General features: G+C 38.4%; 1 protein-coding gene across 1 annotated transcript in view; it reads left to right on the top strand.

The window, feature by feature from the left end:
* The first annotated feature begins 496 nt into the window (after positions 1–496).
* The window catches only part of MAP2K1 (mitogen-activated protein kinase kinase 1), a 25,859-nt gene continuing 14,015 nt past the window's right edge, over positions 497–12,340 (top strand). The window contains exons 1-5 of the mRNA XM_009887359.1: positions 497–591; positions 2,232–2,442; positions 3,753–3,899; positions 7,076–7,153; positions 7,690–7,741. Coding sequence (XP_009885661.1) covers positions 497–591; positions 2,232–2,442; positions 3,753–3,899; positions 7,076–7,153; positions 7,690–7,741 — 583 coding nt within the window. The remainder of the gene's footprint in view (positions 592–2,231; positions 2,443–3,752; positions 3,900–7,075; positions 7,154–7,689; positions 7,742–12,340) is intronic.

Below are 12,340 nucleotides of genomic sequence, written 5' to 3'. Positions count from 1 at the left end.
AAGCAGCGTGTTCTCTGCCTCGCAGGTCACCAACCAGAGCGCTTCGCCTCCTCGCTGGCCGCAGTCTGACGCGGGGAGTGTATTGGAGTGCCGTGCTGGTGGGGTTTGTCCGTGTTTGTGCCTTGAAAAACATGAGTTACGTCTTCTCATAACAGTAACCTTCTAGGGTAAAATCCAGAATTTGCATCCAGCATTCATTGTTCTGGAGTTTATTGTAGGAAAGTAAGGGGTGCCCGACTTTGCTCAGATTTTTCTATTGCGTTCATAGTGTAAGAAGAGCTAGTTCAGCGGTGTTCTAGAAAAGATACACATTACTTTGGCATCGGGCTGGGATTCGTTTGCTTTGCTGGGCACACTTGAAGGGTGGGGGAATCCACTTATTAAGTTGCTTTTGTTCTGCATTTTAGGAATTAGATTTCAAAAATGTCTCTTTGTTAATGGCTCATCTTTAAAATAGCGTCTGTAAGTCAGATTAACTTGAATGTTTCTATAAGCCATGCTTGTCTACACGGGGAAACTTCTCATTGTGGATACTGCAGGATATTTGTTGTATGATTATATTCCAATATGGTTGTACCAGTATAAAGCATGGTACGAGGACAGAAATGGGAGTATGTTTCTCTTTGTAGGATAGCCTGAAAATGAAGTATCTGCACCAGAATTAAATTATTTTTATACTAAGATAGAGACATGGCATTATAACTACAGTAGAATAAGTACATAGACATTTACTATGTAAGACTGGTTTTGCGCAGCATTGCCAAATTACATTTGCCCTAGGTGAATGTTTTGTGAAACTTGCTCACGAATGTTGCATAGTAATCTTATGCCTGGGCTGTTAAAATGTCAAAATGACAGTCTAAACAGAACTCATCATTCCATCAAAGGTCTTATTCTGTTTCTTCTATTTAACTTTTCTAAGCATTATCACTTCCTAGGTTAGCTTAGCAATTTCCCTTGAGTCTGGGGGTTATTTGTTGCTTCATGGAGAATCAACCTTGCATCTCCTCAACTGACCAGCACCTTGCTGGGCATTCAGATAACATCTTTTTGTACAGCATGTTTTGAAAGTGGATGTTTTATGAAGTGATGAATAGAAATAGTTTCCTTGATTATTGGTGAAAACTAATCTTTGATGGGAAGTTGTTTAGGCTTTGATGACATAGATTCTGTTCCTGAAGTTTTTCATCCTAGCAACACTGTATTCCCTGGGAACGTTGCATTAAATTTGGCTGAGCCAAGCAAAAAAAGATACTTACTGTTAAATATGTACTCTTGCAGCAACCTACTGTTGCAGTTGGAAGTGGGAAACTTTAAATGAGCTTTTAAGTTGTCATGTTACTAGAATGAAGCATTTTCTTAGGATTTAATCACAGAATGGTCAGGGTTGGAAGGGACCTCTGGAGATCTAGTCCAACCCCCAACTTAACTTTTTAAAAAAGAATCTTCCTGGGAAACTGAGCTTCTGTCTGTAGTCCAAAATTTAACTACTGCTTAAAGTTTTGTATTTCTGTTTTGTGTTGCTTAATGATGTTAAACCTAGGTTTCTAGTAGATGTGTACTTAAACGAAGGAAGAAGTAAGCTTAAAACCTTTGGGCTGTTTCTTTTCCCCAGCTAAACTAAAAAAGGCTTCTGTGTTTCCAGTGCCCACTGGGGGGGGGGAGGGGACGGGACACCCCCTTACTTTTTTAATGCGTGTTTGTTTTGCTGTGCTTTATCACTTTTTACTTATATCTAAATAAGAAGCTTATGAACGGATTAATTGTTATATAGTTATGTGTAAATCAGTAAATAAAACATTTAGACAAACTCTGTAGGAAACCGCAATACAATCCTTGACAATGAAACTAAAAATAATGTGGAGTGATGTGCTGTGATTCATGAGATCTCGGGTCATAAACGCTGAGTCATTAAGCCACTCCTGTAGATAGTGAAACTTAACATGCATGAATTTGGACAGAACCTCAAAGATGGGGAAACTAGGTATCATCTCTTTGTGTTTGTCATTGTTTTATCTGGATTAAAATACTGTTTACTTAAATCAGAGTAACAATAATGTATGTCTTATGGGGATGACTGTACAAGTCAGGTTCTTCTAGATAACGTGTACAGGTGCAAAAGTGTAGTGGCTTTAATCTCTGACCTTAATGTTGTATTGTTCTTCCTCTTGCAACACTTCTGGGTAAGATCAAACAGCTTAATAATCATCTATTCTTTCTCTGTTGTACAGGACAAATTTGGAAGCACTTCAGAAGAAGCTGGAAGAACTAGAGTTGGATGAACAGCAACGGAAGCGCCTTGAAGCTTTCCTTACTCAGAAGCAAAAAGTTGGAGAGCTGAAGGATGATGACTTTGAGAAGATCAGTGAGCTGGGAGCAGGAAACGGCGGTGTGGTCTTCAAAGTATCTCACAAACCTTCTGGTCTCATAATGGCAAGAAAGGTGAGTGCCTCAAAAATAAGAACTCAGGGATGATTTTTGTTAAGGAGCGTCTCTGATATAATACAGTGACTTTAGAGAAATAAGTGCTGTTGACACACGCACAAAAAGACTATTTAATGCTGACTTTCAGAGAAGTTGATATCTTTCAAAAAGTAGGAAAGGTCACACATGCTTGTCCTACCTAAACTTCCTGTTTTTTTCAGAAATAGTATCCCATGTGTTAGGGCTGTAGGATAGGCATTCATTCTCCCTTCTTTCATATTTTTCTTTTCCCATGTTGAGAAATAGAATCTCAGCTGTGTAAATGTAGTAGACTTAGCAATGAGTAGGCCTAAAAGAAGTCACTGAAAGGCATAAATTAGGGAAAAGTGACATTATCCTGTGTTCTGGGCCATAAGTTTAGAGGAATGGAAAAGATACCACCTGTCCTAAGATCTTCCTTCACAGCTGCAGACCAGTTTTCAGGGTTTGGATGGTACTGGAAATAATAAGAACACAAAAAAGCCTGAGAATGAGGGAATGCTTTGGAATATAGTGACATCTTCTGTTCTGTAGTTTCATTGTGGGGTGCAGGTGGCTTCTGTGCAAAAAAGGTACTTGTTCTTCTGGCAAGAGTATTTGTCAATGATTCAGCTTTATGGTTTACAACCAGTAGCAGTTGTGACCTAGTTTGTAAGAGAACTGAGATTTTTTTTTTTTTTTATGTCTCTTAATCTTCCCTTTCACCAAAGACAGACACTTCTTTTATGAGATAAACAGTCTAGTGGAACCAAGTATTTTATGTAATCTCCCCTTTATAGTTAGATTCAGTTTGGGGAGTTTTTAATTTGAGGCTCAGCTCATTCCTTCCACGGATGCTTTACAAACACCTGTGCAGGTATTTTTCAGCAGCTGCTTCTGAGTCAGTATGTCTTTGACACATTTCCTTTAGATGTTTGTTCAGGGCTTTTCAACATAAAGACCTTCAGGTTTTGAACTATGTGTAAAAAGAAGTGTTTTGTGAAGAGGTGAAAATCCCACCTTTTCATGGTTGCTGATGTTTCAGCTTTCTCATGCTGTATTGTAGTGGTTTTCTTTCCCTTTCCCACTAAGAAAATAAGGATGGATTATTTTACAGTTGAGTCACAGACTAATTCTGGTTGGAAGGGGCCTTAGGAAGTTGTGTAGTCCAACCTCCCGCTCAAAGCGGTGTCAGCTACAAGATCAGACCAGGCTGCTCAGGGCCTTACCCAGCTAGGTATTGAAAACCTCTCTGAAGAACTTGTTCCTTCTGCCACTAAGAAAATAATAAGAGTGGATTATTTTTACAGTTAATTCATCTAGAGATCAAGCCAGCTATTCGAAACCAGATCATTCGTGAGCTGCAAGTTCTGCATGAGTGCAACTCTCCATACATCGTGGGTTTTTATGGGGCTTTTTACAGTGATGGAGAAATCAGCATTTGCATGGAACATATGGTAAGTACATATAAGTACGTCTTAGCTTGAAATTATTAACAGACCATTGATGTAAAACCCGAGTGTCAGCAGGGCTTAAGTTAAAGTAGACCTTTCTGCATGAATAAAGAACCAGATACTGTGTTTTGGATTTACTCTGCAAACCTGAGGTTGGGATTGGTACGAGCTGTTTTATCTCCTTCTCTGGTACCTGCTCTTCTGTAGTAGTTGAAGCTGTACAAACGTTGCCTCCCAGTTGCTTCTCCTTTATCCGTGGTCCTTTCTGTTTTGCTTTATTTAAAAATGTTTACCCAATTTGGCTACTTAGACACTTGTTCTGATTTGGGCTTAGTTTTGCTTTTATGCAAAAGGGACCAGATCACTGATGGTACAGCTGTGTAGTCCTTAGTAGCTATGATAATAAGAATCTAGTTTATTCTTATTTAGATGAATCCATATTTTTCACTCCTTTTTTCCAAATTTTACAGAAAATGCAAGCATAAAGAATAGTGCACAGGAAGTGATCAAGCCCAGAAGGATCTTGAACAACTTTTTTAATGCCAAAAATATTTTTAACTGTATTTCATTTTAATAAAAAAGTACACATTCTTCTTGACATCTGTTTGCCTTTCTCTATCCATATGGAGCCAAACACTAAAAGTAATTTTTCTGTAATTAAAGGTCAGTCAAATTTTTTGCCTCGCTTGCTTAGTAGAGGACGTTTTTAATATTATGAAATACAATAAATCTGAAGACCTTTTCATTTTTTTCCCTGAAAAAACTGTTTCTTTGGAGAGAAAGCTTATTTTTTTCTGGAAACTACATGTGATTGTTTTAATGCTTCTCTGGTCTTCTGTTACGGAAATTTTTAGAAGAAATGATGGTTGCCTAGGAACGAGTGATCTCGATCCAGTTTTTAAGCATGTACTAGCCGAATGGAAGGTGTGCATACCTCAAAATACAAACCACTGTTGGGAATTATAAAGAAGTTAGTTTCTCAAAATTGAAAATAACAAAAAATAGAAGTTAAAAATGACTGTCTGGGCAGTGTTTCAGAATACATTATTAAATGTCACAAGTGTGCACATCTGCAATTGCTAAAAGCGTGTGTTAACGTGTGCCAAAAGAGATGGTGGTGGTATGTAGTAATGTGTAGAAGTAAAAGGCCTAAAGAATCTCAATTTATTTGTCAATGAGAAAATTAAGAGGAGCGATCAGGGTTTACAAGTTTCTAAGCAGGGAATGATATTTGTGACAGCAGACATCTCTTTGATTGGAGAAGGCAGTATGAAATCTGGTATTTCAGTGCTGAAGCTGATCTAAGTCAGACTGGATACAAGATTTTACACATAGAACAATTGATCAATAAGATATGAAATAGAAAGGGAAGGTGAATTATTTAAATTGTAGTTTCAATGAAGCCATTAAGCTGTTGGCTTAATGTAGATCATTAGGTCGAAGTTTTTTGTTTCCTTTTGGATAAAAAAAATTAGATGAGAGTCTCTGTCTTTTTTGTACGTATCTTTCAATTACTGCCAGTCAAAATTCTTCTTTTTAGCAATGAGTTACAAAACATAAGTATGAATATGAACAAAAAGCTGGAAGTGAAAAGGGCATAGAACTTGAAGATTTGAGTGTTTGATATTTTTAGGTACGTAAATTCAAAATCAATGCATAACTTTGCTTAGCAGCAGGTATTTAATGGGCAAAAAGATTGAAGTTTGCTCCTGAAAGACACTGAAGGTTGCAGCCAACACTAGAAAATTGAATTGTGTTCAGTCTCTTCCAGGACTGGAGTTAGTCCTCAGGGAGGGGGGGGAAAAAAGTGGATGTTTTTCTGTGTGAAATCTTTGCTAATATACCACTGTCTCAGCAGAGACAGCTGTTCAGAAATGCAGACTGCTTATACAAGAGATTTATATAGACTTTTTTCTGTTGGTGTATTTTTAATCAAGTGCAGTGTATGTGGGTGTGGGTTTTTTTAACAGAAATACATGATCAAATTGAAGTACTTATGCTTTGCTTTTCATAAGATTTTTAGTCCTCAAATAATAAAACTTCGCATTCTAGCTTTTCTTTTCACATGTCTAAATGGTGATGAAAACTTCCAAAGGATAGGTTAAGGCAGAAGGCAATGGCTTTCTCAAGTTAGATTTGTCTTGAGTACTGGGAGATGTCAAATGCTGATCTGGACAACAGAATATTGCTTTTTAGTTTGAGAAATAACTTTCTACTTTTTTCTTTGACTGTATATTCTTTGTTCTAGAGAATCTAGAACTTATGTACGAGCCTATTGTTGAATCAGTTGCTAAAAATAAATGGTATTTTTTGCAGTTTTCCTTCTCAGGAGCTCTTAGCAACAGTGGAATATATCTCGCTTTGCTGGGGGTGTATGTGCATGCATTCAATTTACTTAACCTAATAAGATTAGCAAGACAGTTACTTACCATGAAACTTTAAAAACATTTCTTCCTATTTTGGCTCTTGGAGAGCTGTGCCAAATCAACCCTCCATCCTTGGAAGTTTACAGAGTCACCCTGGATATGCAGAACTAAGCGAGGCCAACGTTATCTGCGTAGGTTCTCATCTGGGGGATGAGGGGAACAGGGATCTGCGTTTAATTATGATCATGGGGTGGCACTAGCACGCATTATATTCAGGAATAGAACTCGGTCTTTTCCAGTGTGATGAATTTTCATCCTTCTAAATCAGGATCATGCAATCTTCTGGGCCTCTTCACTCCTCCTCGCACTCTTTGGAGAGGGAGATACTATAGTGTGATGGCTCTAACAAGAAGCAAAAAAAAAAAAAAAAAGGCATGTTGTTCATTGATCTGAAAGTTACAGAAATCTGTAAAATTCCTAATGTTTGGTCAACAGCTATTTGTGGACAGTACTTCCTTAACAAGAGCCAAACCATGGAAATAATAGTATGGAAGACCATTGTGTGAAGTGTTTATTTGAGTGGATGTTGTTACTGGCCAAATGTTTGTTTAACACAAACACGAAACTGACTCATTCCTACTGAGGAATGATTTATTTTTTTTGTTTCAGATATGTGCTATAACAATGTTAAATCAAACATGAAAAGCGACGTTTTTTTTTTATTCACCAAATTTAGGCTTCAGACTACACTCCTGTTTAAAATGCTTTAGAGTAATTTGATTAAAGCTTGACTATTCAAACATTTATTATTAGGATGGCGGCTCCTTGGATCAAGTACTGAAAAAGGCAGGAAGAATTCCAGAGCAGATACTGGGCAAAGTTAGCATTGCGGTAAGTGTGCTCGTCGCTCTCAAAGACTGCAGGAGTTGGGTACATTTGTGTCTCAGTGCAGTAATGCCATATCTAAGAAGCTGCTGCCTCAGGACTGAAGGGTGTGGGAGAGAGAAATATTACTGGATTTTTAAGTGTTGCTTCCTTTTAAAAAACAGTCTTTGTACATGTCATTATTTGGTAGCTCAGGGCATTGGAATGAGTAACACATTCTATTGTGTTTACTTTGATTTTCCCGCTTTTGTATCAGCTGATTCTTCTGGATAAGAACAGAATTAACATTTAATTAAAAAACTTTGAATGTTACATTTTCATAGCTATTGTGCAACAAACTGCGTATGCAGAACTTCCAGTAAGGGTTCAGTTGATTCTGTTTTTCTAGTCTGAGCTGGAGGTACAAATTAAAGCAAAATACACTGCAGTGATTATGCTTTGGGATTTCTGTTGCGTTGCATTCTGTTGGAATTCTTGTACAGACCAAGCATGCAATTATCTTTTCTGTTTCATAAATTGAAAATTTTTTTATTTGTCTTTAGGTAATAAAAGGACTCACATATCTGAGGGAAAAGCATAAAATAATGCACAGAGGTGAGAAAATTTTACATTGTAACTTTCTTTGAATATAACTTTTATTCAAATTGAAATACATACTTTTTCTATGATTGGTTCTTTACGGTTCAATATGACTTTAGTTCAGAGAGGCTTTTTAGGGTGGTGTAAGGCAAACTTGTATCTAAATCTCTTACTATGGTTGTCACTTCTCTTCAACTTCTGGTATCTTAACTGCAGTTTATCTGGATTTATAATCCATGCTTAAACCTGGTGTGCTCATTTATAGATGCGCATACAGAATTTCCGTGTGACACTGCTTGCTGGCAGAGTGGCTTACCCGGTTGGGAGTGTGTGCTAAGAGCTGAGAATCTAACTCGAGGCCAGAAATACTCCCTTTGCAGTGAAGATAGGAATATGTTGAAGGACCTAAGTGATTCAGCTTCTCTTCCGCTTAAATACCAAATGAATTTTCCTGTGTTTTCTGGGAGAGAAGAGCACATTTTCAACACAAAGTGTGTTATCGACTTCTAGGTAAACACAGACAAGTATGGAAGTGAAGGCTGCAGTCTTGGACAGTGCTGCGCACTGAAGATGCGCTCTCCTTTGGACCTGCAGCAGTGGCACTTGAATAGGGTTAACCATTGCGTAGCGTAGCTGCGGTGAAGATGTACCCCGTCTAGTATAGCTGTGGACAGTACCTTTCTTAGAAACGTCTGCACTTGAAACGAAGCAACATGTACGGAGTTAAGCTCTTCATGTAGTTTCAGTTCTGTGCTCAGTTAAGAGAAAAATAGAAGCAGCAGACAGTTAAGACACCTATGAATGGGTTTTTGCAGTAGCATAATTTAACTCTTAATGAAGAAAAATATATTAAAAAAGCATAGTCCAACTGTGTCTTTTTCTTCATTGCAACTGCTAGTCTTTTGGTAGTAACAGATCTATTAAGTGCAACAACAAAATCTTTGGAGAGACTGACAATCAAAACCTCTGACCTAAAATTAATTTGACAATTTGATATTAGTTATTGCCATTAAAACTTTTAAAATAAAGTCACTATTTCTGTCAGCTGTCATACATTTACATGCTATTTATAGACTTCTGTCATACAGAATTGCATCTCTTACACTTTGGGGTTTTAAAAACACAGTGAAGCTATGTAAAGTGTGTGTCACTTCTACACTCCTGGGGTCTTTAGTTAATTTAATGTAAAATAAAAGCCCTGCCTTATTTTCGGCTTATAGTCGCCCTTTTAAAATACAGCTTTTCCATTAATCTGTTGCATGTTCCATTAAACAAAAATGACGCTTGATATGGTAAAGTAATAAATTCCCCTATTCCTGATGTGAGTGTAAATTGAAGACCAGAGAAGGAGCATTTTCTGGTTTTGTTTGAATGGCATCACTCATTACAGTGGTCATGCAAATAGGTATAAGCCACATGCCAACTCTTTGAGTTTTGTACCATATGAGATCCATCTTCAGCTTATAAAAATACCTTCATCAGACACTACTGTGTCTGAGTTTATATTTGTTGGCCAGACCGAAAAGAATAATTTGCAATCCTAGCTTAAACAATCTGTTGTAGGATCACCTTACACATGAAGCAGACTGTGTTTATTACGTGTTAGTGGTTTGGTTTTGTTTTTTTTTTTTTTTTTAAACAATCAAATATAACACTCTTCTGGAGAAAGGAAGCTGGAGTTAGATTCTGTAAAGATTTCTTGTGGTAGTTGCAAAGTCATTTGTCTCCCTTGAGAGCATAAGGGAGACTGCTGGTCAAGAGATTGTCTTATTTTAGGGAGTACTGGAAGAGTGACTGTTGTAACTTGAAGTTCTCAATTCAGCCACAGCAATGCTTTGTTAGCTTATCGGTTGTTTTGGGGGTTTTTTAGGTGGTTCTTGCTCAGCTGCCTGCTGAAACAGCATTAAAAAAAAAAAAACAATTTTTTTTTAACAGTTTTACAATCTGTAAACCTGATAAATCCGAAATAAAGCCCTTCTGATCCTTGTTTAAGTGCAGCTTAACCACACAGTATTGGCTACATCAGAGGTTGCACTTTAAGTGCATGGACCAACAAACGTTCCTCTTCTCCATTGCTTCCAATGTTCCTGGATTGAACGTGCCTTGCAGTGTAGAATTCCATGTACAAATTGCAATTTTTATTTTTTCAGCTCAGTTTTCATGCTGTGTGCTCTGACAACATCAAAAATACATGAGCTTGTATACTTTTTGCAGAAACTGTCATTGAAATGTGTGGTCTGAAATGACATTTTGGAAGCTGACCATAGCTAGCAACTAGAATGAAAACCAGTCAGAACAATGTTTCTGTCTCTTGACATGTGGAGCCAAACTTGCTGGCTCCTATCTTTGATACTTTCCACCAGCCCGTCTGTTTTACAGGTTATCCTTCGTGTGTTATTTGTAGAGCCTCATATGTAAGTTGGACCTCATAGAATCACAGAATGGTTTGGGTTGGAAGGGACCTTGAAGATCATCCAGTGCCACCCTCTGTCCTGGGCAGGGCCACCTCCCCCCAGCCCAGGTTGCTCCAAGCCCCGTCCAACCTGGCCTTGAACACCGCCAGGGATGGGGCAGCCACAGCTTCTCGGGGCAACCTGCCCCAGGGGCTCACCGCCCGCACAGGGCAAAATTTCTTCCTAATATCTATTCTAAATCTCCCCTCTTTCAGTTTGAAGCCATTACCCCTTATCCTATCACTAAGCTGGCACACTGGGCTGAGCTGTTATAGGTTATCACAGAATGGTAGGAGTTGGAAGGGACTTTTGGAGATCATCTAGTCCAACCCCCCTGCTAAAGCAGGTTTGCCTAGATCAGGATGGACAGGAACACATCCAGGCGGGTTTTGGGGATCTCCAGAGAAGGAGACTCCCCAGCCTCTCTGGGCAGCCTGTGCCAGTGCCCTCTCACCCTCAAAGTAAGTAAGTTTTTCCTCCTGTTGAGATGGAATTTCCTGTGTTCCAGTTTGTGCCCATTGCCCCTCGTCCCTTATCATCTTAGTTGAAGAGGGCCCTGGTTCAGCTTCCTGCATGTCAGATTTACGAGCAAGGTGCTGTCCTGCGGTGTGATGTTTTCTTCTGGAGCTTGACTGATGTCCAACTGTATACTGCCTGTGGTGCTGTGTGGCACTCTGTGATTGTAGGTTCAGTAGGATTTAATGTTTTCAGAACATGCTTAGATAACGCATAACCTGGCTTCAAAATTCAAGAATGTGATTGTAAATGTATTGACTTCTCTACTATTTGATACATTAGATGCTTAGCCTCTTAGTAATTTTTTTTTTTAAAGTGTCTTATATCATCATTTTGCTGTCTGTCTTAGGCTTTTTAAATTTCATGTATGTTAAGAACTCTTGGAGCCATATGGCCCTGGGTTAAGGGTGCTACCTAGTGAAGCCAAAACGAAGCCAGGTCTGTAGTACAAGAATGTCAGTATGTGCAGGTGAGGCTTTTTCTAGCAAAGTTACGCTTTTCCTCTTTCTTTAGTCCAGATGAAATAAATAGTACTAGTAAAAGCACTCCTCTCCTGGTATAACTGTATCAGCATTATTTTTGGTGACACAGCTACAATAATTGGAGATTTCTGTGGTTTACTTTCTCTAGCCCCTGTAGCTTGCCCTCAGTGACTAGCTAGCACAGCACTGACATAGTGTGACCAACATCTGACACGTACCGTTTGTTCTCACTCATCCTGTCCCTGGGGGAAAATGTGTGCAATGAGTTGGCTTGGTTTTTAGTAAGGGTTCTTGGTTTTGTGTTGGGGTGAGAGTGGGAGACTTAAAAATGAATCGATGTCCTCGCTAAACAGTAGTACATAGCAACATAAAGCAAAAAACCCTTGTTCTTAAATCTAACAAGAGCAAGGCTTGTGAGGACTCATTTTTCAGGGAGGAATTAATTCCGTTTCTGTGTTTTATTAGTTGTGACACTGCAATATCAGGAACAGTTTGTAATATTGACCTGGCCATTGAGATTACCAGGAAAAGTAGAAGTATGATCTTCTTGAACATCTTCTAACAGCAAGATGCAAAATGTGAGCTTATATCTTTTTATTTTAAAAAGGAGCTGTTTCAAAACAGCTGTATTGCCTACCCAGCTAATAAACACATCGTTCTCAGTATTTTTCATAGTTGTGGGTTTTTTGTTTGGTGGTTTGGGGTTTTTTTTGTGATGCAGTGTAGGACTGCAAAATAAGACTGTGTATGGGATCCCTCCTTTAAAACTTGTAGGCATCCAGCTGGCTTTTTAGTTTCTTGACTAATCTCACCCATTGATGTAGATTTTATAAATTGAGTGTTCATGTCACTGTTTTTGTTGCACTGTATAAATCCAGGGGAAGAAAAATCAGTTTAAACCAAGTGGTCAGGAGCTTGAGGTAATGCTTTATTTGTCTAGGGTTTTAGTGTTCTAATGAACTCTTCAATAGACTAAGTGCATGCAGAACAGTTTAAGATGACCTATTTTTCATGAGCTGTGTGACCTCATTGAAGCACTAGTTTTAAGATAAGAGATTGTGTAGTCTCTTTGAGCAGAATGGTGAAGGTCTGTGCATTGCAGTTGATGGCAGTTGAGGATGGTTAGTGCAACTGAGATTCCAGCATTATTGTGGGGCAGTAAA

The sequence above is a fragment of the Charadrius vociferus genome, unplaced genomic scaffold, assembly GCF_000708025.1.
Source record: "Charadrius vociferus isolate BGI_N301 unplaced genomic scaffold, ASM70802v2 scaffold190, whole genome shotgun sequence".
Classification (NCBI taxonomy): Eukaryota; Metazoa; Chordata; class Aves; order Charadriiformes; family Charadriidae; genus Charadrius; species Charadrius vociferus.
The sequence above is the reverse complement of the archived record's forward strand: the minus strand, read 5'-3'. Positions and strand labels throughout refer to the sequence as shown.